The sequence below is a fragment of the Oncorhynchus gorbuscha genome, linkage group LG18, assembly GCF_021184085.1.
Source record: "Oncorhynchus gorbuscha isolate QuinsamMale2020 ecotype Even-year linkage group LG18, OgorEven_v1.0, whole genome shotgun sequence".
NCBI classification, from domain to species: Eukaryota; Metazoa; Chordata; class Actinopteri; order Salmoniformes; family Salmonidae; genus Oncorhynchus; species Oncorhynchus gorbuscha.
The window spans coordinates 14,753,911-14,779,624 of NC_060190.1; the positions used below are offsets into that span (position 1 = coordinate 14,753,911).

Below are 25,714 nucleotides of genomic sequence, written 5' to 3' on the forward strand. Positions count from 1 at the left end.
AGAGCACGGGGAAAGAGAGAGAAAGAGAGCACGGGGAAAAGAGAGAAAGAGAGCACGGGGAAAGAGAGAGAAAAGGGAGAGAGCACGGGGAAAGAGAAAGAGAGCACGGGAAAGAGAGAAAGAGAGCACGGGGAAAGAGAGAGAAAGAGAGCACGGGGAAAGAGAGAAAGAGAGCACGGGGAAGAGAGAGAAAGAGAGCACGGGAAAGAGAGAGAAAGAGAGCACGGGGAAAGAGAGAGAAAGAGAGCACGGGGAAAAAGAGAGAAGAGAGAAAGAGAGCACGGGGAAAGAGAGAGAAAGAGCACGGGGAAAGAGAGAGAAAGAGAGCACGGGGAGAGAGAAAGAGAGCACGGGGAAAGAGAGAGAAAGAGAGCACGGGGAAAGAGAGAGAGAAAGAGAGCACGGGGAAAGAGAGAGAAAGAGAGCACGGGGAAAGAGAGAAAGAGAGCACGGGGAGAGAAAGAGAGCACGGGGAGGGGAAAGAGAGAGAAAGAGAGCACGGGGAAAGAGAGAGAAAGAGAGCACGGGGAAAGAGAGAGAAAGAGAGCACGGGGAAAGAGAGAGAAAGAGAGCACGGGGAAAAGAGAGAGAGCACGGGGAAAGAGAGAAAGAGAGCACGGGGAAAGAGAGAGAAAGAGAGCACGGGAAAGAGAGAAAGAGAGCACGGGGAAAGAAAGAGAGAAAGAGAGCACGGGAGAGAGAAAGAGAGCACGGGGGGAGAGGGAAAGAGAGCAGAGAAAGAGAGCACGGGGAAGAAAGAGAGCACGGGGAAAAGAGAGAAAGAGAGCACGGGGGGAAAGAGAGAGAAAGAGAGCACGGGGAAAGAGAGAGAAAGAGAGCACGGGGAAAGAGAGAGAAAGAGAGCACGGGGAAAGAGAGAAAGAGAGCACGGGGAGAGAGAAAGAGAGCACGGGGAGAGAGAAAGAGAGCACGGGGAGAGAGAAAGAGAGCACGGGGAAAGAGAGAGAAAGAGAGCACGGGGAAAGAGAGAGAAAGAGAGCACGGGGAAAGAGAGAGAAAGAGAGCACGGGGAAAGAGAGAGAAAGAGAGCACGGGGAAAGAGAGAGAAAGAGAGCACGGGGGGAAAGAGAGAGAAAGAGAGCACGGGAAAGAGAGAAAGAGAGCACGGGGAGAGAGAAAGAGAGCACGGGGAAAGGGAAAGAGAGAGAAAGAGAGCACGGGGGAGAGAAAGAGAGCACGGGGAAAGAGAGAAAGAGAGCACGGGGAAAGAGAGAAAGAGAGCACGGGGAAAAAGAGAGAAAGAGAGCACGGGGAAAGAGAGCACGGGGAAAGAGAGAGAAAGAGAGCACGGGGAAAGAGAGAGAAAGAGCAGCAAGAGAGGAAAGAGAGCAGAGAGAGAAAGAGAGCACGGGGAGAGGAGAAAAGAGAGAAAGAGAGCACGAGGGAAACGGGGAGAGAGAAAGAGAGCACGGGGGAAAGAGAGAGAAGAAAGAGAGCACGGGAAAGAGGGAAAGAGAGAGAAAGAGAGCACGGGGGAGAGAGAAAGAGAGCACGGGAAAGAGAGAGAAAGAGAGCACGGGGAAAAGAGAGAAAGAGAGCACGGGGAAAGAGGAGAAAGAGAGCACGGGGAAAGAGAGAGAAAGAGAGCACGGGGAAAGAGGGAAAGAGAGAGAAAGAGAGCACGGGGAAAGAGAGAGAAAGAGAGCACGGGGAAAGAGAGAGAAAGAGAGCACGGGGAAAGAGAAAGAGAGCACGGGGAGAGAGAAAGAGAGCACGGGGAAAGAGAGAGAAAGAGAGCACGGGGAAAGAGAGAGAAAGAGAGCACGGGAAAGAGAGAGAAAGAGAGCACGGGGAAAGAGAGAGAAAGAGAGCACGGGGAAAGAGAGAGAAAGAGAGCACGGGGGAGAGAGAAAGAGAGCACGGGGAGAGAAAGAGAGCACGGGGGGAAAGAGAGCAGAAAGAGAGCACGGGGAAGAGAGAGAAAGAGAGCACGGGGAAAGAGAGAGAAAGAGAGCACGGGGAAAGAGAGAAAGAGAGCACGGGGAAAGAGAAAGAGAGCACGGGGGGAAAGAGAGAGAAAGAGAGCACGGGGAAAGAGAGAGAAAGAGAGCACGGGGAAAGAGAGAGAAAGAGAGCACGGGGAAAGAGAGAGAAAGAGAGCACGGGGGAAAGAGAGAGAAAGAGAGCACGGGAAAGAGAGAGAAAGAGAGCACGGGGAAAGAGAGAGAAAGAGAGCACGGGAAAAAGAGAGAGAGAAAGAGAGCACGGGAAAAGAGAGAGCACGGAGAGCACGGGGAAAGAGAGAGAAAGAGAGCACGGGGGGAAAGAGAGAGAAAGAGAGCACGGGGGGAAAGACGGGGAGAGAGAAAGAGAGCACGGGAAAGAGAGAGAAAGAGAGCACGGGGAAAGAAAGAGCACGGGGAAAAAGAGAGAAAGAGAGAGAAAGAGAGAAAGAGAGAGAAAGAGAGCACGGGGAAAGAGAGAAAGAGAGCACGGGGAAAGAGAGAGAAAGAGAGCACGGGGAAAGAGAGAGAAAGAGAGCACGGGGAAAGAGAGAGAAAGAGAGCACGGGGAAAGAGAAAGAGAAGAGCACGGGAAAGAGAGAAAGAGAGCACGGGGAAAGAAAGAGAGAAAGAGAGCACGGGGGAGAGAAAGAGAGCAGAGAGAAAGAGAGCACGGGAAAGAGAGAGAAAGAGAGCACGGGGAAAGAGAGAGAAAGAGAGCACGGGAAAGAGAGAGAAAGAGAGCACGGGGAAAGAGAGAGAAAGAGAGGAAAGAAAGAGAGCACGGGGAAGAGAGAGAGAAAGAGAGCACGGGGAAAGAGAGAAAGAGAGCACGGGGAAAGAGAGAGAAAGAGAGCACGGGGGGGAAAAGAGCAGAGAAAGAGAGCACGGGGAAAGAGAGAGAGAAAGAGAGCACGGGGAAAGAGAGAGAAAGAGAGCACGGGGGGAAAGCACGGGAAGAGAAAGAGAGCACGGGGGGAAAGAAGAGAAAGAGAGCACGGGAAAGAGAGAGAAAGAGAGCACGGGGAAAGAGAGAGAAAGAGAGCACGGGAAAGAGAGAGAAAGAGAGCACGGGGGAGAGAGAAAGAGAGCACGGGAAAGAGAGAGAAAGAGAGCACGGGGAAAGAGAGAGAAAGAGAGCACGGGGGGAAAGAGAGAGAAAGAGAGCACGGGGAAAGAGAGAGAAAGAGAGCACGGGGAAAGAGAGAGAAAGAGAGCACGGGGAAAGAGAGAGAAAGAGAGCACGGAGAAAGAGAGCACGGGGAAAGAGAGCACAGAGAAAGAGAGCACGGGGAAAGAGAGAGAAAGAGAGCACGGGGAAAGAGAGAGAAAGAGAGCACGGGGGGAAAGAGAGAGAAAGAGAGCACGGGAAAGGAGAAAAAGAGCACGGGGAAAGAGAAAGAGAGCACGGGGAAAGAGAGAGAAAGAGAGCACGGGAAAGAGAGAGAAAGAGAGCACGGGGAAAGAGAGAAAGAGAGCACGGGGAAAGAGAGAGAAAGAGAGCACGGGGAAAGAGAGAGAAAGAGAGCACGGGGAAAGAGAGAGAAAGAGAGCACGGGAAAGAGAGCAGAGAGAGAAAGAGAGCACGGGAAAAGAGAGAAAGAGAGCACGGGGGGAAAGAGAGAGAAAGAGAGCACGGGGAAAGAGAGAGAAAGAGAGCACGGGAAAGAGGGAAAGAAGCAGAGAGGAGAAAGAGAGCACGGGGAAAGAGAGAGAAAGAGAGCACGGGAAAGAGAGAGAAAGAGAGCACGGGGAAAGAGAGAGAAAGAGAGCACGGGGAAAGAGAGAGAAAGAGAGCACGGGGAAAGAGAGAGAAAGAGAGCACGGGGAGAGAGAGAAAAGAGCACGGGGAAAGAAAGAGAAAGAGAGCAAGAGGAAAGAGAGAGAAAGAGAGCACGGAGAAAAGAGAGCACGGGGAAAGAGAGCACGGGGAAGAGAGAGAGCAGGAGAAAGAGAGCACGGGAAAGAGAGAAAGAGAGCACGGGGAAAGAAGAGAAAGAGCACGGGGAAAGAGAGAGAAAGAGAGCACGGGGAAAGAGAGAGAGAAAGAGAGCACGGGGAAAGAGAGAGAAAGAGAGCACGGGGAAAGAGAGAGAAAGAGAGCACGGGAAAAGAGAGAAAGAGAGCACGGGAAAGAGAGAGAAAGAGAGCAAGAGGGAAAGCAGGGAGAAAGAGAGCACGGGGAAAGAGAGAGAAAGAGAGCACGGGGAAAGAGAGAGAAAGAGAGCACGGGAAAGGGAAAGAGAGAGAAAGAGAGCACGGGGAAAGAGAGAGAAAGAGAGCACGGGGAAAGAGAGAGAAAGAGAGCACGGGGAAAGAGAGAAAGAGAGCACGGGGAAAGAGAGAAAGAGAGCACGGGGAGAGAGAAAGAGAGCACGGGGAGAGAGAAAGAGAGCACGGGGAGAGAGAAAGAGAGCACGGGGAAAAAGAGAGAGCACGGGGAAAAGCACGGGGAAAGAGAGAAAGAGAGCACGGGGGAAAAGAGAGAGAAAGAGAGCACGGGAAAGAGAGAGAAAGAGAGCACGGGGAAAGAGAGAAAGAGAGCACGGGGAAAGAGAGAGAAAGAGAGCACGGGGAAAAGAGAGAAAGAGAGCACGGGGAAAGAGAGAGAAAGAGAGCAGAGACGGGGGAAAGCAGAGAGAAAGAGAGCACGGGGAGAGAAAGAGAGCAGAGAGAGAAAGAGAGCACGGGGAGAGAGAAAGAGAGCACGGGGGAGAGAGAAAGAGAGCACGGGGAAAGAGAGAGAAAGAGAGCACGGGGAAAGAGAGAGAAAGAGAGCACGGGAAAGAGAAAGAGAGCACGGGGAAAGAGAGAGAAAGAGAGAGAAAGAGAGCACGGGAAAGAGAGAGAAAGAGAGCACGGGGAAAGAGAGAAAGAGAGCACGGGGAAAGAGAGAGAAAGAGAGCACGGGGAAAGAGAGAGAAAGAGAGCACGGGGAAAGAGAGAGAAAGAGAGCACGGAGGAAAGCACGGGGAAAGAGAGAGAAAGAGAGCACGGGGAAAGAGAGAGAAAGAGAGCACGGGAAAGAGAGAAAGAGAGCACGGGAAAAAGAGAGAAAGAGAGCACGGGAAAGAGAGAGAAAGAGAGCACGGGAAAGAGAGAGAAAGAGAGCACGGGGAAAGAGAGAGAAAGAGAGCACGGGGAAAGAGAGAAAGAGAGCACGGGAGAGAAAGAGCAGAAAGAGAGCACGGGAAAAGGAGAGAAAGAGAGCACGGGGAAAGAGAGAGAAAGAGAGCACGGGAAAGAAGAGGGAGCAAGAGAGAGAAAGAGAGCACGGGGAAAGAGGGAAAGAGAGCACGGGAAAGAGAGAAGAGAGCACGGGGAAAGAGAGAGAAAGAGAGCACGGGGAAAGAGAAGAAAGAGAGCACGGGGAAAGAGAGAAAGAGAGCACGGGGAGAGAGAAAGAGAGCACGGGGAAAGAGAGAGAAAGAGAGCACGGAGAAAGAGGAGAAAAGAGAGAGAAAGAGAGCACGGGGAAAGAGAGGAAAGAGAGCACGGGAAAGAGAGAAAAGAGGAGAAAGAGAGCACGGGGAAAGAGAGAGAAAGAGAGCACGGGGAAAAGAGAGAAAGAGAGCACGGGGAAAGAGAAGAGAGCACGGGGGAGAGAGAAAGAGAGCACGGGGAAAGAGAGAGAAAGAGAGCACGGGAAAGAGAGAGAAAGAGAGCACGGGGAAAGAGAGAGAAAGAGAGCACGGGGAAAGAGAGAGAAAGAGAGCACGGGGAAAGAGAGAGAAAGAGAGCACGGGGAAAGAAGAGGGCAGAGAAAGAGAGCACGGGAGACGGGGAAAGAGAGAGAAAGAGAGCACGGGGAAAGAGAGAGAAAGAGAGCACGGGGAGAGAGAGAAAGAGAGCACGGGGAAAGAGAGAGAAAGAGAGCACGGGGAAAGAGAGAGAAAGAGAGCACGGGAAAGAGAGAGAAAGAGAGCACGGGGAAAGAGAGAAAGAGAGCACGGGAAAGAGAGAGAAAGAGAGCACGGGGAAAGAGAGAGAAAGAGAGCACGGGGAAAGAGAGAGAAAGAGAGCACGGGAAAGAGAGAGAAAGAGAGCACGGGGAAAGAGAGAGAAAGAGAGCACGGGGAAAGAGAGCAGAAAGAGAGAAAGAGAGCACGGGAAAAAGAAAGAGAGCACGGGGAAAGAGGGAGAAAGAGCACGGGAGAGAGAGAAAGAGAGCACGGGGAAAGAGCACGGGGAAAGAGAAGAGAGCACGGGGAAAGAGAGAGAAAGAGAGCACGGGGAAAGAGAGAGAAAGAGAGCACGGGGAGAGAGAAAGAGAGCACGGGGAAAGAGAGAGAAAGAGAGCACGGGGAAAGAGAGAGAAAGAGAGCACGGGGAAAGAGAGAGAAAGAGAGCACGGGGAAAGAGAGAGAAAGAGAGCACGGGGGAAAGAGCACGGGGAGAAAGAGAGCACGGGGAAAGAGAGAGAAAGAGAGCACGGGGAAAGAGAGAGAAAGAGAGCACGGGGAAAAGAGAGAAAGAGAGCACGGGGAAAGAGAGAGAAAGAGAGCACGGGAAAGAGAGAGAAAGAGAGCACGGGGAAAGAGAGAGAAAGAGAGCACGGGAAAGAGAGAGAAAGAGAGCACGGGAAAGAGAGAGAAAGAGAGCACGGGGAAAGAGAGAGAAAGAGAGCACGGGGAAAAGAGAGAAAGAGAGCACGGGAAAGAGAGAGAAAGAGAGCACGGGGAAAAGAGAGAAAGAGAGCACGGGGAAAGAGAGAGAAAGAGAGCACGGGAAAGAGAGAGAAAGAGAGCACGGGGAAAGAGAGAGAAAGAGAGCACGGGGAAAGGGGAAAGAGAGAGAAAGAGAGCACGGGGAAAGAGAGAGAAAGAGAGCACGGGAAAGAGAGAGAAAGAGAGCACGGGGAAAGAGAGAGAAAGAGAGCACGGGGAAAGAGAGAAAGAGAGCACGGGGAAAGAGAGAGAAAGAGAGCACGGGGAAAGAGAGAGAAAGAGAGCACGGGAAAGAGAGAGAAAGAGAGCACGGGGAAAGAGAGAGAAAGAGAGCACGGGGAAAGAGAGAGAAAGAGAGACGGGGAAAGAGAGAGAAAGAGAGCACGGGAAAGAGGAGAAAGAGAGCACGGGGAAAAAGAAAGAGCACGGGGAAAGAGAGAGAAAGAGAGCACGGGGAAAGAGAGAGAAAGAGAGCACGGGGAAAGAGAGAGAAAGAGAGCACGGGGAAAGAGAGAGAAAGAGAGCACGGGGAAAGAGAGAAAGAGAGCACGGGGAAAGAGAGAGAAAGAGAGCACGGGGAAAAGAGCACGGGAAAGAGAAAAGAGCACGGGGAAAGAGGAGAAAAGAGCACGGGGAAAGAGAGAGAAAGAGAGCACGGGAAAGAGGAAAGAGAGCAGGGAAAGAGAGAAAGAGAGCACGGGGAAAAGAGAAAGCAGCACGGGAAAAGAGAGAAAGAGAGCACGGGGAAAGAGAGAAAGAAAGAGAGCACGGGGAAAAGAGAGAAAGAAAGAGAGCACGGGAAAGAGAGCAGAGAAAGAGAGAGAAAGAGAGCACGGGGGAAAGAGAGAAAGAGAGCACGGGGAAAGAGAGAGAAAGAGAGCACGGGAAAGAGAGAGAAAGAGAGCACGGGAAAGAGGAAAGAAACGGGGAAAGAGAGAAAGAGAGCACGGGGGAAAGAGAGAGAAAGAGAGCACGGGGAAAGAGAGAGAAAGAAGCACGGGAAAGAGAGAGAAAGAGAGCACGGGGAAAGAGAGAGAAAGAGAGCACGGGGAAAGAGAGAGAAAGAGAGCACGGGGAAAGAGAGAGAAAGAGAGCACGGGGAAAGAGAGAGAAAGAGAGCACGGGGAAAGAGAGAGAAAGAGAGCACGGGGAAAGAGAGAGAAAGAGAGCACGGGGAAAGAGAGAGAAAGAGAGCACGGGGGAAAAGAGAGAAAGAGAGCACGGGAAAGAGAGAGAGAGCACGGGAAAGAGAGAAAGAGAGCACGGGGAAAAGAGAGAAAGAGAGCACGGGGAAAGAGAGAGAAAGAGCACGGGAAAGAGAGAGAAAGAGAGCACGGGGAAAGAGAGAGAAAGAGAGCACGGGGGAAAAAGAGAAAGAGAGCACGGGGAAAGAGAGAGAAAGAGAGCACGGGGAAAGAGAGAGAAAGAGAGCACGGGGAAAGAGAGAGAAAGAGAGCACGGGGAGGAGAAAAGAGCACGGGGAAAGAGAGAAGAGAGCACGGGAAAGGGAAAGAGAGCACGGGGAGAGAAAGAGAGCACGGGGAAAGGGGAAAGAGAGCACGGGGAAAGAGAGAAAGAGAGCACGGGGGAGAGAAAAAGCACGGGGAGAGAGAAAGAGAGCACGGGGAAAGAGAGAGAGAAAGAGAGCACGGGGAGAAGAAAGAGAGCACGGGGAAAGAAAGAGAGCACGGGGAGAGAAAGAGAGCACGAGGGAGAGCACGGGGAAAGAGAGAAAGAGAGCACGGGGAAAGGAAGAAAGAGAGCACGGGAAGAGAAAGAGAGCACGGGGAAAGAGAGAGAAAGAGAGCACGGGGAAAAGAGAGAAAGAGCACGGGAAAGAGAGAAAGAGAGCACGGGAAAAAAGAGAGAGAAAGAGAGCACGGGAAAGAGAGAGAAAGAGAGCACGGGGAAAAGAGAGAAAGAGAGCACGGGAAAAGAGAGAAAGAGAGCACGGGGAAAGAGAGAGAAAGAGAGCACGGGGAAAGAGAGAGAAAGAGAGCACGGGGAAAGAGAGAGAAAGAGAGCACGGGGGGAAGAGAGCACGGGGAGAGAGAGAGAGAGAGCACGGGGAAAGAGAGAGAAAGAGAGCACGGGGAAAGAGAGAGAAAGAGAGCACGGGAAAAGAGAGAGAAAGAGAGCACGGGGAAAGAGAGGGAAGCACGGGAGAGAGAAAGAGAGCACGGGAAAGAGAGGGAAAGAGAGAGAAAGAGAGCACGGGAAAGAGGGAAAGAGAGCACGGGAAAGAAGGAGAAAGAGAGCACGGGGAAAGAGAGAGAAAGAGAGCACGGGGAAAGAGGAAAGAGAAGAGAGCACGGGAAAGAGCACGGGAGAAAGAGAGCACGGGGAAAGAGAGAGAAAGAGAGCACGGGGAAAGAGAGAGAAAGAGCACGGGGAAAAGAGAGAAAGAGAGCACGGGAAAGAGAGAGAAAGAAGCACGGGAGAGAGAAAGAGAGCACGGGGAAAGAGAGAGAAAGAGAGCACGGGGAAAGAGAGAAAGAGAGCACGGGAAAGAGAGGAAAGAAGCACGGGGAGAGAGAAAGAGAGCACGGGGAAAAGAGGAAAGAGGGAGAAAGAGAGCACGGGGAAAAGGGAGAAAGAGAGCACGGGGAAAGAGAAAGAGAGCACGGGGAAAAGAGAAAGAGAGCACGGGAAAGAGAGAGAAAGAGAGCACGGGGAAAGAGAGAGAAAGAGAGCACGGGGAAAGAGAGAGAAAGAGAGCACGGGGAAAGAGAGAGAAAGAGAGCACGGGGAAAGAGAGAGAAAGAGAGCACGGGGAAAGAAGAGAAAGAGAGCACGGGGGGAAAGAGAGCACGGGAAAGAAAGAGAGCACGGGAAAGAGAGAGAAAGAGAGCACGGGAAAGAGAGAGAAAGAGAGCACGGGGAAAGAGAGAGAAAGAGAGCACGGGAAAGAGAGAGAAAGAGAGCACGGGAAAGAGAGAGAAAGAGAGCACGGGGAAAGAGAGAGAAAGAGAGCACGGGGAAAGAGAGAGAAAGAGAGCACGGGGAAAGAGAGAGAAAGAGAGCACGGGGAGAGAGAAAGAGAGCACGGGGAAAGAGAGAGAAAGAGAGCACGGGGAAAGAGAGAGAAAGAGAGCACGGGGAAAGAGAGAGAAAGAGAGCACGGGGAAAGAGAGAGAAAGAGAGCACGGGGAAAGAGAGAGAAAGAGAGCACGGGGAAAGAGAGAGAAAGAGAGCACGGGGAAAGAGAGAGAAAGAGAGCACGGGGAAAGAGAGAGAAAGAGAGCACGGGGAGAGAGAAAGAGAGCACGGGGAGAGAGAAAGAGAGCACGGGAAAGAGGGACAAAGAGAGCACGGGGAAAGAGAGAGAAAGAGAGCACGGGGAAAGAGGGACAAAGAGAGCACGGGGAAAGAGAGAGAAAGAGAGCACGGGGAAAGAGCGAGACAGAGGGAGAAAAAGAGCACGGGGAAAGAGGGAGATAGAGAGCACGGGGAAAGAGGGAGAAAGAGCACGGGGAAAGAGGGAGAAAGAGAGCACGGGAAAGAGAGAGAAAGAGAGCACGGGGAAAGAGAGAGAAAGAGAGCACGGGGAAAGAGAGAGAAAGAGAGCACGGGGAAAGAGAGAGAAAGAGAGCACGGGGGGAAAGAGAGAGAAAGAGAGCACGGGAAAGAGAGAGAAAGAGAGCACGGGAAAGAGAGAGAAAGAGAGCACGGGGAAAGAGAGAGAAAGAGAGCACGGGGAAAGAGAGAGAAAGAGAGCACGGGGAAAGAGAGAGAAAGAGAGCACGGGGAAAGAGAGAGAAAGAGAGCACGGGGAAAGAGAGAAAGAGAGCACGGGGAAAGAGAGAAAGAGAGCACGGGGAAAGAGAGAGACAGAGAGAGAAAGAGAGCACGGGGAAAGAGAGAGAAAGAGAGCACGGGGAAAGAGAGAGAAAGAGAGCACGGGGAAAGAGAGAGAAAGAGAGCACGGGGAAAGAGAGAGAAAGAGAGCACGGGAAAGAGAGAGAAAGAGAGCACGGGGAAAGAGAGAGAAAGAGAGCACGGGAAAGAGAGAAAGAGAGCACGGGGAAAGAGAGAAAGAGAGCACGGGGAAAGAGAGAGAAAGAGAGCACGGGAAAGAGAGAGAAAGAGAGCACGGGGAAAAGAGAGAAAGAGAGCACGGGAGAAAGAGAGAAAGAGAGCACGGGGAAAGAGACGGGGAAAAAGAGCACGGGGAAAAGAGAGAAAGAGAGCACGGGAAAGAGAGAGAAAGAGAGCACGGAGAGAAAGAGAGCACGGAGAAAGAAAGAGAGCACGGGGGAGAGAGAGAAAGAGAGCACGGGAAAGAGAGAGAAAGAGAGCACGGCGAAAGAGAGAGAAAGAGAGCACGGCGAAAGAGAGAGAAAGAGAGCACGGCGAAAGAGAGCACGGGGAAAGAGAGCACAGAGAAAGAGAGCACAGAGAAAAAGAGAGAAAGAGAGCACGGAGAGAAAGAGCACAGGGAAAGAGGAAGAAAGAGAGCACGGGGAAAGAGAAAGAGCACGGGGAAAGAGAAAGAGAGCACAGGGAAAGAGACGGGGAAAGAGAAAGAGAGCACGGGGAGAGAAAGAGCACGGGGAAAGAGAAAGAGAGCACGGGGAGAGAGAAAGAGAGCACGGGGAGAGAAAGAGAGCACGGAGAGAAAGAGAGCACGGAGAGAGAAAGAGAGCACGGAGAGAGAAAGAGAGCACGGAGAGAGAAAGAGAGCACGGAGAGAGAAAGAGAGCACGGAGAAAGAGAGAGAAAGAGAGCACGGGGAAAGAGAGCACAAGAGAGAGAAAGAGAGCACGGAGAAAGAGAGAGAAAGAGAGCACGGGGAAAGAGAGAGAAAGAGAGCACGGGGAAAGAGAGAGAAAGAGAGCACGGGGAAAGAGAGAGAAAGAGAGCACGGGGAAAGAGAGAGAAAGAGAGCACGGGGAAAGAGAGAGAAAGAGAGCACGGGGAAAGAGAGAGAAAGAGAGCACGGGGAAAGAGAGAGAAGAGAAAGAGAGCACGGGGAAAGAGAGAGAAAGAGAGCACGGGGAAAGAGAGAGAAAGAGAGCACGGGGAAAGAGAGAGAAAGAGAGCACGGGGAAAGAGAGAGAAAGAGAGCACGGGGAAAGAGAGAGAAAGAGAGCACGGGGAAAGAGAGAGAAAGAGAGCACGGGAAAGAGAGAGAAAGAGAGCACGGGAAAGAGAGAGAAAGAGAGCACGGGAAAGAGAGAGAAAGAGAGCACGGGGAAAGAGAGAGAAAGAGAGCACGGGGAAAGAGAGAGAAAGAGAGCACGGGGAAAGAGAGCACGGGGAAAGAGAGAGAAAGAGAGCACGGGGAAAGAGAGCACAAGAGAGAGAAAGAGAGCACGGGGAAAGAGAGCACAAGAGAGAGAAAGAGAGCACGGGGAAAGAGAGAGAAAGAGAGCACGGGGAAAGAGAGAGAAAGAGAGCACGGGGAAAGAGAGAGAAAGAGAGCACGGGGAAAGAGAGAGAAAGAGAGCACGGGGAAAGAGAGAGAAAGAGCACGGAGAAAGAGAGAGAAAGAGCACGGAGAAAGAGAGAGAAAGAGCACGGAGAAAGAGAGAGAAAGAGCACGGAGAAAGAGAGAGAAAGAGCACGGAGAAAGAGAGAGAAAGAGAGCACGGAGAAAGAGAGCACGGGGAAAGAGAGCACGGGGAAAGAGAGCACGGGGAAAGAGAGCGAAAGAGAGCACGGGGAAAGAGGGAGAAAGAGCACGGGGAAAGAGAGAGAAAGAGAGCACGGGGAAAGAGAGAGAAAGAGAGCACGGGGAAAGAGAGAGAAAGAGAGCACGGGGAAAGAGAGAGAAAGAGAGCACGGGGAAAGAGAGAGAAAGAGAGCACGGGGAAAGAGGGAGCGAGAAAGCAAGCCAGCAATCAGGCAAGAGAGAGAGAGAGCAAGGGAAAAAGCGAGTGTGTGTAAGCGAGAGCGGGTAAGCGAGGTAAAGAGGTGATTAGGTTCTAGCCCGGGGGCATGAATGTGATTAGGTGCTGCGGTAAACAGCCCTGGTGATGAATGTGAAATACCGTTTCCCCTCCATTTAAACAGGGAAATACTTCAGTTTTCACTGGCATAGACACATTATCACCACAGCACCCTACACAGTTCAACATGAGAGAGTGTGACTACAGATCATTCCCAGGCTGAATTGTCTTCAGCTAGGCTTGGTATGAGGACCTTTGCAACATCTGCACAATCTTACAACCATGTTAAATCCTAAAAGATATTTCTTACGACAACAGCTACATTTGGAGCTTCCCCTGCAGTATCCTGACAAGACAGAAAAATGTCTCAAAGGTCATCCGTTAATGCATATTTAACACCCAATCCAATATAAGTCTTGGTCAGCCTCTGTAAGCTACATTTCCTTCATTCAAACACGAGCATCTTAAATGCACTGCCACAGGGAGAAACTGAGCCAAGTCCTTGCTGTGGCCAAACAGAAATGTCAGGGAGGATATGCTGTGTAAGACATTATCATTTTTAAGGCCAGATTCACTAAGCGTTTCCAACTTATTTTCTGGAGGGAATAGAATCTCCTGTTTCTGTAGCGTGAGGCAGCTTGCTGTACAAGTACACTCCTTGGACAGGAAGCTAGTCTCGCTCAGGGCCTTAAATGAATAAATAAGTTCTTGATGTGTTGAGGTGCTCCCTGGCTAAATATGTGGTTGCTTCAAGTTGTGTATTTCTTTTATTTTGTTATCCAATCCACCCAAAATTCAAAGTCCATATTCTGTGTCATCTGTTGTGGTGATTTGGGAGTGAACTGTCCCTTTACGAAGAGCACTTTATCAACAACCAGGTATTGCCCAATCAATTCTATATTGTGTGTGACTGACCAGTGTTAGCTAATGCAACCCAATGGTGCTCCTGCAACAGCTCCCAAACAAGTAACATATCTAAATGTTTAGGCATCGAGTCAGCACTATTGCAAAACCCTCTATGGTACAGCCCCATGGTGTTTGTTTATGTATGCCATGTCATGAGCTGCTAGCTGGGTCAGAATCAAGCACATAGGGAGGTAAGGACAATGGAAATAGAATGAATAATACTATTCTATGGCAAGAAGCTAAACTGGACACAGCATAGTGGGCGAGGGGCCAATTTCATACTCAACCTGTTTAGAATGAATCAGACCCCTTGGCGGTGTTCCGAGACCCCAGTGCAGCTTGGGAAGGATTTAGATAGAGGCTGAATGAACGCTAAACGCACCTGTTAAAAGGGTAGCGACAGAAACGTCTACCAGAATGCGAATTTTTTATATTATATACAAAAATATATTTGATATCCATTTCCTGGTAGTTTATTCGTCAGACTTGGTAAAGTGCATGCCACTGTGTCCTGAAAAGACCCATAGATGTGACTGTGTTGAACTTGGCCAATCAGCGCTTCCTGTGGGAGTTGATTAATACGGGATTATTTGATGAATCTGAGTTAACGTAGCAGTGTGTTCCCATGGGTCAGTGGTGCACTGGAGGGATTTATGGAAGTGGGGAAGCGTGTGTAGTGTACTTAGTACTCGTCTCACACCACCCCTCTGTGTGTGTGTGTGTGTGTGTGTGTGTGTGTGTGTGTGTGTGTGTGTGTGTGTGTGTGTGTGTGTGTGTGTGTGTGTGTGTGTGTGTGTGTGTGTGTGTGTGTGTGTGTGTGTGTGTGTGTGTGTGTGTGTGTGTGTGTGTGTGTGTGTGTGTGTGTGTCCTCATATTTTGGAGCAGTGTTTCCCAACTCTGGTCCTCCTGTACCCCCAACAGTACACATTTTCATTGTAGCCCAGACAACACACCTGACTCAACTTGTCAACTAATCATCAGGCCCTTAATGAGTTGAATCAGGCGAGTTTGACCGGGGCTACAACAAAAACATGTACTTTTGGGGGGGCTGGAGTTGGGAACCACTGTTTTGGAGTACTTGGTCAAATACAATGGCAGTTGGTGTGTGAAGTGGGCATTCCTCTAACTGGCAACAGAAGGTAGGGAATCCCCATCTCTCTCCTTTGTGTTGCTGGTGAGTTAATGCTTTTTCTCCACACACGCAAACTGAGTGTCAGGACGCATCAAGGCTTCTGCCAATCACCACAGCATAGGGGAAACAGAGCAGGGCCAGCCCTCAGTGAGATCAGGAAAAGCACTCAGTCTTTTGGAGCCAGGGGCACCCTCGTGAGTTTAACAGTAGAGGATGGTAGGTTGAGAAGAAGTCCTACCTACAGGTAAGAGGGCATTGAAGCAGGAGAAAGGGAAAAGTATAGGAAGGCAGGGCTCCAGACTGTGACCGCTTAGTCACATTTTGACTTGGCTGTGCAAGTTTAAAAAATGTAATGAATGTTCAGCTTGTGCCGATGCAAACAATACAAGGTCAACTCACTCAAGGTTCAAAACGTCCTATTTTTCTGACGGCTAAAGCCATGATTTGGTCAAACAGTAGAGTGCATTATCCTCAAGATTCATGTAATGAAAGTGTCTTGCCCTGCCCCTGTAACTGCTTCGCTGGTGACTGCTGTGACACGCGAGCCACATGCTCTCCCCCCTCTGATTGTATAACATTTAAAAATACAACTGTGGGAAACAACAACTGTTGAAGAAAGGATGTTCTCAGCTTTCTGGGGTATACACTTTATATTGAGGTCAATAGCAAATACTTCACAACCAAGATATTTTATACTGAACAAAAATATAATCTCAACATGTAAAGCGTTGGTCTCATATGTTTCATGAGCTGAAATAAAAGATCCCAGAAATGTACCACACACACAAGGCCTAATACATTTATTTTAATTGACTGATTTCCTTATATGAACTAACTCAGTAAAATAGTTGAAATTGTTGCATGTTGCGTTTATATTGTTCAGTATATGGCTTTGAGATATACAGAGTGTTTGAAATGTGCATCAGCCATTGCTCGTGCATAGGGTAGTAGGCTACAAACTGCAACGTTTCTTTAGGACATTACATTCAGATTAATGCATGACTACGAGCAGTGAATATTATATATAGTGTTACCAATCTAGCTAATGTTTTTTGAGTTTTAGCCCCAAATAAATTTGCCTTTGATATTAATGCAAAAAAAGGATTCCGGCAAATGAATCTCTATTGAACAAAAGAAGTCAGAACATTCTGGAGCCCTATTTTAACAGTAACGGATAAGGTGATTACTAATTCTGTTATATTGCTTGAAGCCTTGGAAAGGAATGGTGCGATCAAATCATGGGCTTGTTCCACCAACAGAAAAAGAGAGTATCACCAGACTAAAATGTTAGTCTGGAGCCCTGAAAGAGGCCAATTGTAACTTCCACTTAAGTAAAATGTTTAGTCTCCCATTGACATCAATACATGACTAAGTGAACATTTGACTTAAGTGGTAGTTACTACAACCCCTTACTACTGAGAGGAACAAGAGGTGATTTGGAATAAAGGAGAGGAGTAGAACTGTAAGACTAGGGTGGTAAGGGTAGTTAGTGTAGGTTAGTGGTAAGGGTAATGTAGCTCAGTGGTAAGGGTAGTGTAAGCTCAGTGGTAAGGGTAGTGTAAGCTCAGTAGTAAGGGTAGTGTAAGCTCAGTAGTAAGGGTAGTGTAAGCTCAGTAGTAAGGGTAGTGTGAACTCAGTAGTAAGGGTAGTGTAAGTCAGTAGTTTTCCTACCTATGAGGGAGTTGAGGGAAGAGTAGGAGGAGACTCGTCTCATCTTGTCGATGGTCTCAAAGGAGAGGATGTACTCGTCGTTGTCAGGGCTACCAAGGGTGCTGCTGGCACTGCTGCTGGTGCTCAAGTTACCTGGTGAGAACGTCACCGGACCACCTAGACATACAAATGACAGAATAGTAGTTACACAACAGAATCACTATACCCTGAAATTACCCACATTATACCAGAATAACAATACCCGAAATATACCATATTATACCAGAATAACAATACCCCGAAATATACCATATTATACCAGAATAACAATACCCCGAAATATACCATATTATACCAGAATAACAATACCCCGAAATATACCATATTATACCAGAATAACAATACCCCGAAATATACCACATTATACCAGAATAACAATACCCCGAAATATACCACATTATACCAGAATAACAATACCCCGAAATATACCATATTATACCAGAACAACAATACCCCGAAATATACCATATTATACCAGAACAACAATACCCCGAAATATACCATATTATACCAGAACAACACCCCAAAATATACCATATTATACCAGAATAACAATACCCTGAAATATACCATATTATACCAGAATAACAATACCCCGAAATATACCATATTATACCAGAACAACAATACCCCGAAATATACCATATTATACCAGAACAACAATACCCCGAAATATACCATATTATACCAGAATAACAATACCCCGAAATATACCATATTATACCAGAATAACAATACCCCGAAATATACCATATTATACCAGAATAACAATACCCCGAAATATACCACATTATCCCTGAATAACGATACCCTGAAATATCCCACATTATACCTGAATAACAATACCCTGAAATATCCCACATTATACCTGAATAACAATACCCTGAAATATACCATATTATACCTGAATAACAATACCCTGAAATATCCCACATTATACCTGAATAACAATACCCTGAAATATACCATATTATACCAGAATAACAATACCCTGAAATATACCATATTATACCAGAATAACTATACCCTGAAATATACCATATTATACCAGAATAACTATACCATGAAATATACCACATTATACCAGAATAACTATACCATGAAATATACCATATTATACCAGAATAACTATACCATGAAATATACCACATTATACCAGAATAACTATACCATGAAATATACCATATTATACCTGAATAAGTATACCATGAAATATACCATATTATACCTGAATAAGTATACCATGAAATATACCACATTATACCAGAATAACTATACCATGAAATATACCATATTATACCTGAATAACTATACCATGAAATATACCACATTATACCAGAATAACTATACCATGAAATATACCACATTATACCAGAATAACTATACCATGAAATATACCACATTATACCAGAATAAGTATACCATGAAATATACCACATTATACCAGAATAACTATACCATGAAATATACCACATTATACCAGAATAACTATACCATGAAATATACCATATTATACCTGAATAAGTATACCATGAAATATACCATATTATACCTGAATAAGTATACCATGAAATATACCACATTATACCTGAATAACTATACCATGAAATATACCACATTATACCGGAATAACAATACCCTGAAATATCCCACATTATACCTGAATAACAATACCCTGAAATATACCATATTATACCTGAATAACAATACCCTGAAATATCCCACATTATACCTGAATAACAATACCCTGAAATATACCATATTATACCAGAATAACAATACCATGAAATATACCATATTATACCAGAATAACTATACCCTGAAATATACCATATTATACCAGAATTAGTATACCATGAAATATACCACATTATACCTGAATAAGTATACCATGAAATATACCACATTATACCAGAATAACTATACCATGAAATATACCATATTATACCTGAATAACTATACCATGAAATATACCACATTATACCAGAATAACTATACCATGAAATATACCACATTATACCTGAATAACTATACCTTGAAGTAACAGTATCAAATGGAGCGTGAAAATAAAGTACTTGTTCTGCTCTGATTGTTTGATTTTGTGTGTCTGAAGGTAAAGCGAAGTGTCACCGTATCACCAGCCTCCCATTTCTCTCTAGCTAGAAAACTAGAAACTACAAGCTATTGACTGGACCTTCCATTCAATCTCCCCAGCCTATTCTAACTGTCCGCCCGAGTCATCACACTCTATAACTCTACACAACTTCCCATTATCATCGGCTGACTCACACAAAATGGCCGCCATATATCCCTGTAACAGAGTGCATATTGAGATGGGGATTGGGAGTAGGCAAGGCAGACTAAAAGGTTTGTCATGGCTGTTGGTGACAAGCATCGCTGCCAGTTAGAATGAGTGGACGATGTGGATTCAGAGAGGCTGTAAGCGGTAAGCTAACGTGCTAGCGGCTAGTATTACTCAGCGTGGCTATATTGCCTTTTGGCTTCAGCAAGAATGAGCTGACACCTGAGTCAGTCAGTACTGCGGGGGCTGAGAGGGGGTCAAGAGTGTAATCCTCCATTAATGCTGTGGGTGTATGATGGACATAGGCTCTCAAACTGTGCGTGTGTTTTGTGTGTGCAAGCAGAGCAAGACAGCCCCCCCACCCCACCCACGCTAAACGCTAGCGTCAGTGTGGTAAGCCCGAGGAGAATTATCTTCTCTGTTGTGACTTTGCCATCATGACTATGATGACGATTCTTCAAATCCCCTCAAGTAATTATTTGGGAAAGAAGAGAGGCAGTCAGAGGGAAGAGAAAAGTCTCTACCCTTAAGTCGATTTCATTCTCTCCATCTCCCCCTTCACAGTATATAACCACATTAATCTCTCCATGTCTCTTTTTTTCAGTTCTCTTTCTCGCCTGCCTCAATGTCATCCTCCCCATCTCTCTCCTACCCTCTTCGTTGAGGTTGAGGTTCTGCAGGCTCTTGTTGAGGTTGCGTGCGGTGGTGGCAGCTCTGATGTTGGTGTAGGAGTTGACTGAACGCAGCCGCGGGATGGCCGGGCTGTCGCGCACTGGAGTCAGGTTACAGGGCTCTGTACACAGGCACACACAGGGGAAGGTCAATTAACCCATTCATTTGGCACTACATGGAATACAGTAGCGACATGACAGTCAATATGAGAGTAGGTAATAAAGGTCATTTTAAATATTGATGTGCTCTATCAAAACATGCTGCATATTTCATTCAAACTCCCCCAGAACCCTAAACCCCATTTCACATGTACAGTAGCTAGTGTCTGGGACAAGTCTAAGTGGACCAGTGTGCTTTAAAACAATACACATCAATGACTTCCTATTGTAATGATTATGACAGAGGTTGGAAGTGAGTGTATGTGACGTGTGTGTGTGTGTGTGTGTGTGTGTGTGTGTGTGTGTGTGTGTGTGTGTGTGTGTGTGTGTGTGTGTGTGTGTGTGTGTGTGTGTGTGTGTGTGTGTGTGTGTGTGTGTGTGTGTGTGTGTACCTAAGGTGTTGGCAGGTGAGGGTACAGGGTAGTTCTTCTCCTCCTCCATGAACTGCAGGGCCACGGTGCAGAAGTTACTCTCGTACTGAACCACCAGGTGACTCAGAGCCACCACCAGCTCCTGAAGAACACACCGCCACCACACAGTCAACCAGAACCCAACACACACACGGTCAAAACCTAGTCAACCACAGCAAAAGACCTAACACAGTCCATCGCCCCACAGTACAAATCAGTCAACGACGTCAGCAAGAACATAGGAAATAGTGAGGTGAGAAAAACATGTGTGTGTGTGTGTGTGTGTGTGTGTGTACGGGTCTACCTTGCGGACCACAGGGCTGCCGTCGTTGATGAGCTGTGCCAGCATCATGGCCACGTTGTGGTCGATGGTCGTAGAATGGTCCGTCCGCTCGGCCGAGTTCCCCACAAACGTCCCCAGGGCAAACACCGCCGCACAGCGCACCTGAGGAGACCAGGGATAGTTTGGTACCAAGAGAACTCACTCCCTAGTCCCTTCCTGGTTGGATCCAGACCAAGTCATTGGTCCGTCATTGGTTAGATTGCTTTGGTGCTGCTTTAAAAAAAAAAGGGGAATCAATACTAATACTCCCTCCTTAATCCTCTCATTTCTAATGCAGCCATATTTACTGAGAAGATCAATGGTGTCTGAAAATAATAATTTACCATTGGTCACGCTACCGCCCATCACACTAATTAACTGTGTACGCTAAATAACAATAACTCCTACCTCTAAATTGGTATCAATAATCGCCCCAAGAAGCCACAAAGGAAGTGCAGGTCCACATAATTTATAGTTTATTCCTTAAGTATCTCTCCATGCACTGCCTGTCATAGGCAAAACTAACTCAAACCTGGCCCAGTGTGTGTGTGTGTGTGTGTGTGTGTGTGTGTGTGTGTATTGCAGAGAGTAAATATGCATCTCCTCTTGAGAAATCCCCCCAACAGGCCTCAGCTGAAAATTCATTAAAAACTCTCACCGTAGTCACTGATCTACATTCCTCAGTCTGCCTCTCTCTGTTCTCTCCATCCATCTCTCTCACTCTCTGCCTGCATTATATGGGGTACTTGACACACACACACCTTCATTTTGAAAGATTCACCAAGATTCACCAAACACTTCTTACGCAAAAACTTAAGCTTCAAGAAAAAAACAAGTTCATAAGACAGTTCGTAAGTGCAATTCCACCACAACGTCTTAGGATTTTACGATTTTCTTACCAGGTTCTCAAATATCTTCTAACAAATCTTCTTAAGATGTTGCTAGGCAACCGATTCCACGAGCTATCTAGCTAGCAACGGCAATGGTGTTAGCATATTTCCTACTGAGATTACTGTTCTAAAACATGTCCTTGGGTTTAAATAAACTTTCAGATGAAGTGTGTGAGTGAATAAAACAAGTTCAATTGTGTTCATTTGTTTCTTCTCTCACTGCCCCGAGTTTAAGACAAGGGTTTGGCTTTCTTGGAATTAACAACATTTCCAATAACATTATGTTCAAGAATCTAATTTCTTCTTAACTTCTTGCTTCAGGAGAAACATAAGAAAAAGCAGAAGAATATTTCCAAGAACCTTTGAGGAATAGCAACTTCGCTTAACTTTCTCCTTAAGTCTAGTTAAGGACAAAATGGCAGTTAAGAAGAAATGTCTTAAGGTTTTGTGAATCTGGGCACTGAAGAGGGGAGCTGATCAAACTAGCCGAGTAATAAATATACATTTTTAAATTGTGATGTGTGTGTCGGGGTTCTCCAAAGTTCCTGGTGAAGCGCTCAAATACCCAATTCTCTTCGGGCATTGTGAGTGTGTACATAAGGTTGTGTGAGATCAATGTGTGTGTGTGTTTACACCAGAGTGGATGCGGACCCTGGTCTCACCGCTCAGTCAAAGCAGCTGCCTGGCCCCTAGAGAGAGAGGATGCCCTGCTAGGCTGCTGGCAACAGATGTTCTGACCCTGTGTGTGTGCCTTGCATGTCACCCATGTGAGGTGGGCGAAATACAGCGCAGACTGACTTCACTGTCCCTCAGGTCCTCAAAATCCTAAAGGAGCCGCTGAACCCTCAATCTGCTAAGTGCGTCCCAAAGGTGTGGGTGCGTGCGTCCCAAAGGTGTGGGCGCGTGCGTCCCAAAGGTGTGGGCGCGTGCGTCCCAAAGGTGTGGGCGCGTGCGTCCCAAAGGTGTGGGCGCGTGCGTCCCAAAGGTGTGGGCGCGTGCGTCCCAAAGGTGTGGGCGCGTGCGTCCCAAAGGTGTGGGCGCGTGCGTCCCAAAGGTGTGGGCGCGTGCGTCCCAAAGGTGTGGGCGCCAAAGGTGTGTGCGCGTGCGTCCCAAAGGTGTGTGCGCGTGCGTCCCAAAGGTGTGTGCGCGTGCGTCCCAAAGGTGTGTGCGCGTGCGTCCCAAAGGTGTGTGCGCGTGCGTCCCAAAGGTGTGTGCGCGTGCGTCCCAAAGGTGTGTGCGCGTACGTCCCAAAGGTGTGTGCGCGTACGTCCCAAAGGTGTGTGCGCGTACGTCCCAAAGGTGTGTACTTCCCTCTCACCTCAGGTATGGGGTCGGACAGCAGGCTGTAGAGCTTCTCGTGGGCACTGTCCCTGACACCACACCAGCGGGCCGAGTCAAAGTTCTGCCAGATGCGTCCCAGGCAGATGGCCACCCACTGACGGAGCAGGGGATGAGGGTCAGAGAGCTGCTCCAGGCAAATGGCTATCAGGTTCCCCTGCAAACAGGCCTCCTGGGGGGGGGGGGGTGTTGAGGAGGATGAGAAAGGAGTTGGAAGGCAGGCAGGGAGGAGAGAGTGTGTTAGAGGGCCCATGTCAGTAATTCACACACGCACATCCAAGGCCTTTATGACTTGGCTTTAGGCTGATCTTCCCGTCTGGAAGTCTATGGCCAAACCCAACAGGGATCTAACCTCTGCCTCTCACTGTGAACCTGAAGGGTCGACGTCCAATACTTGACTGTTAAGAGTTTGTCACTTTTTATGTGGGGTTGTATTGGTTTCCTGTGGCTATGAAAAGCCACCATTTGAAAGCCTATACCTATTTTGGCAGACTCTCTGCCTTGTGGCAGTATCAAACCCCCCTCCATCAGACAACTAGAGCAGTACAGGGATTCAGTGTACATGTTGTAACTTGATCACACCTGAGCTGAACCCTACCAGTAGGAGTACTATCACTCCTTACCCCTGAAGTTTAGGCCACATGTTCCAACCAATCCAACAAACGGAAGGAATGATGAAGTGCTGGTTAAAAGGAAGGCAGAGAGGTATAAATACAAGGCGGCGAGAACTTTGAACGAGCGGCACGTCTCTGTAATGTTGGAGCTCATCTATTATTAACACAGAGCCAATGGGAAACGGAGAACATTAAGTAAACAGAGGAGGGAGGGGGAGAGAGAGACGAGTGTGCAAAAAAATATGAAGAGCAAGATTAATAGATTGTCTTTCTATCTGAGAGCCCGATCGTACAGAGCGCGCGGGCGAGAGCGACCCGACAGAGCGCGCGGGCGAGAGCGACCCGACAGAGCGCGCGGGCGAGAGCGACCCGACAGAGCGCGCGGGCGAGAGCGACCCGACAGAGCGACACACACACACACACACACACACACACACACACACACACACACACACACACACACACACACACACACACACACACACACACACACACACACACACACACACACACACACACACACACACACACACACACACACACACACACACACACACACACACACACACACCTGGCCTGTGGTGTAGCTGTTGACAATCACAGCCAGGATAAAGACAGCCATGGTGCGGTGCTCAGCCTGAAACAGGAAACACAAGAAACACAGTCAACTGCCATGTATCAACTCCGTTCACCAACACCTCATTCATTACTGGGAGCTATGGATCATAGCACACATGTTTGAGTAGGTAGAAGTCAACACTAACCACTGATACAGGGTCAGATATATTCTCAGCTAGAATGGAAAAGGTTATGATCGGAGGGAAGGGCAATGATTCTGATTCTAGATCTATGGTTAAGGGTAACCCACGGGCGCCCTATGGCGCTTTCGGTTTTCTCATGCTCCGATTGGGTGATACTCACAGGCATGTAGGGGTCGGCCAGGACAGACAGGAAGTACTTGTGTCCGTTGTCCTTTACCAGGTCTGCCTGACATGACTAGAGAGAGCGAGAGAGAAAAACAATCCAGTACGTCAGTCTAGTCACCTTGTCATTAATCTGCTGTTATTACACGAGTAATGAACAAAACACGACTCAGACACTTCACTGACAACAGTCTCCTGCCATCCTTACAGTAGAATCAACTCAGCCTAAATAATATATTTATTCTATTTCAGTAGATTACTTTATTGTGCTCCTTGAGGAAAAGGGTCATATGTTTCAGAGCGACAAATATGCAACTACTCAACATAATATTTATAACCAAGGTTAATGACATAGCCTAGACATTATTGAATAACGCAACTCAATACCTGAGTCACACTACTAATTTGACAGAGGGGGGAAAAATGACTTCTCTTCCTGTCCTTTCATCTCAAAGTCCTTTGATTATTCTTCAGCATTGACAAACACTGATGACTACTCTCGGGTGTCTGGATGCTAAAGGATCACTAGAATAATACAGACTGTCCTACTACCTTAGGGTTATACGGTAAGTTCTACCATGTAAGTAAAAAAAGGCAATATGCTTTGTGTAAGTGAGTTTTAGGGCTGCCATTTTATTCAACAGCTAAAACGTTACAGATAGCCATGTTTATAGTGCACACTCGCTTCGTAGGTTATCACGTACTTATGGCCTCGGTGAACATTACCCATTATTGACATCCAATATTTAGCTAAATGCTCAAGTTGGGTGAGGAATCAGTAAAATAAGTAGCACAAATCAAATCTTATTGGTTACACACACATGGTCAGCAGATGTTAATGCGAGTGTAGAGAAATGCTTGTGCTTCTAGTTCCGACAGTGCAGCAATATCTAACATGTAATATTTAACCATTTCACAACGACTACCTAATTCACACATATCTAAGTAAAAGAATGGAATTAAGAATATATAAATATTTGGACAAGCAATAGAGTGGCATAGACCAAGACACAGTAGAATAGAATACAGTATATACATAGATTAGTAATGCAAGATATGTAAACATAATTAAAGTGGCATTATTAAAGTGACTAGTGTTCCATTTATTAAAGTGGCCAATGATTTCAAGCCTGTATGTAGGCAGCCGCCTCTCACAACTCAATCTCCTGATGAGGATTACTCTACATTAATGTCAACTGACGTTAAACTGATCGACTGACATTAACTGACTGAATGGGTTCATTTTCTGCTTTTATCTGGGACTGTTATTGACTTCATGGCAATCATTTCTCTGTACAGCTACACAGAGCTGCTCCATGTGACAGATACGAATTGACTGTCCCTTTATAGACACATATCAACTATTCTGTAGGGAGAGTGAAATTGGTTTAAAATAAAGTGCAAAAATTAAAATGTAGCTTGCTATGACAGTAGAAGTCTGGTATGGTTTGGTTATTGTAATGTGTACACTGAATGTGTACACTGACTAAGATCAGGGCTTTGTGATGGCCACTCCAATACCTTGAATTTGTTGTCCTTAAGCCATTTTGACACAACTTTGGAAGTATGCTTGGGGTCATTGTCCATTTGGAAGACCCATTTGTGACCAAGCTTTAACTTGGTCACTGATGTCTTGAGATGTTGCTTCAATATATCCACATTTTCTTCCTCGTGATGCAATCTACTTTGTGAAGTGTACCACGCCCTCCTGCAGCAAAGCAACCTCACAACATGATGCTGCCACCCCCGTGCTTCACAGTTGGGATGATGTTCTTTGGCTTGCAAGCCTCCCCTTTTTCCTCCAAGCATAACAAT

The 25,714-nt window shown here is 47.5% G+C and overlaps 1 protein-coding gene across 6 annotated transcripts in view; it reads right to left on the reverse strand.

Annotated features, from left to right (window-relative positions):
- LOC124003457 (regulatory-associated protein of mTOR-like) overlaps positions 1 to 25,714 on the reverse strand; it is a 254,307-nt gene that overhangs the window by 51,971 nt on the left and 176,622 nt on the right. For all 6 annotated transcript variants that reach the window (XM_046311732.1, XM_046311730.1, XM_046311729.1 and 3 more), the window contains exons 15-21: positions 23,898 to 23,972; positions 23,548 to 23,613; positions 22,343 to 22,534; positions 20,117 to 20,257; positions 19,795 to 19,915; positions 19,225 to 19,365; positions 16,232 to 16,387 (exon numbers count right to left, since the gene is read on the reverse strand). In XM_046311732.1, the coding sequence (XP_046167688.1) occupies positions 16,232 to 16,387; positions 19,225 to 19,365; positions 19,795 to 19,915; positions 20,117 to 20,257; positions 22,343 to 22,534; positions 23,548 to 23,613; positions 23,898 to 23,972 (892 nt within the window). The remainder of the gene's footprint in view (positions 1 to 16,231; positions 16,388 to 19,224; positions 19,366 to 19,794; positions 19,916 to 20,116; positions 20,258 to 22,342; positions 22,535 to 23,547; positions 23,614 to 23,897; positions 23,973 to 25,714) is intronic.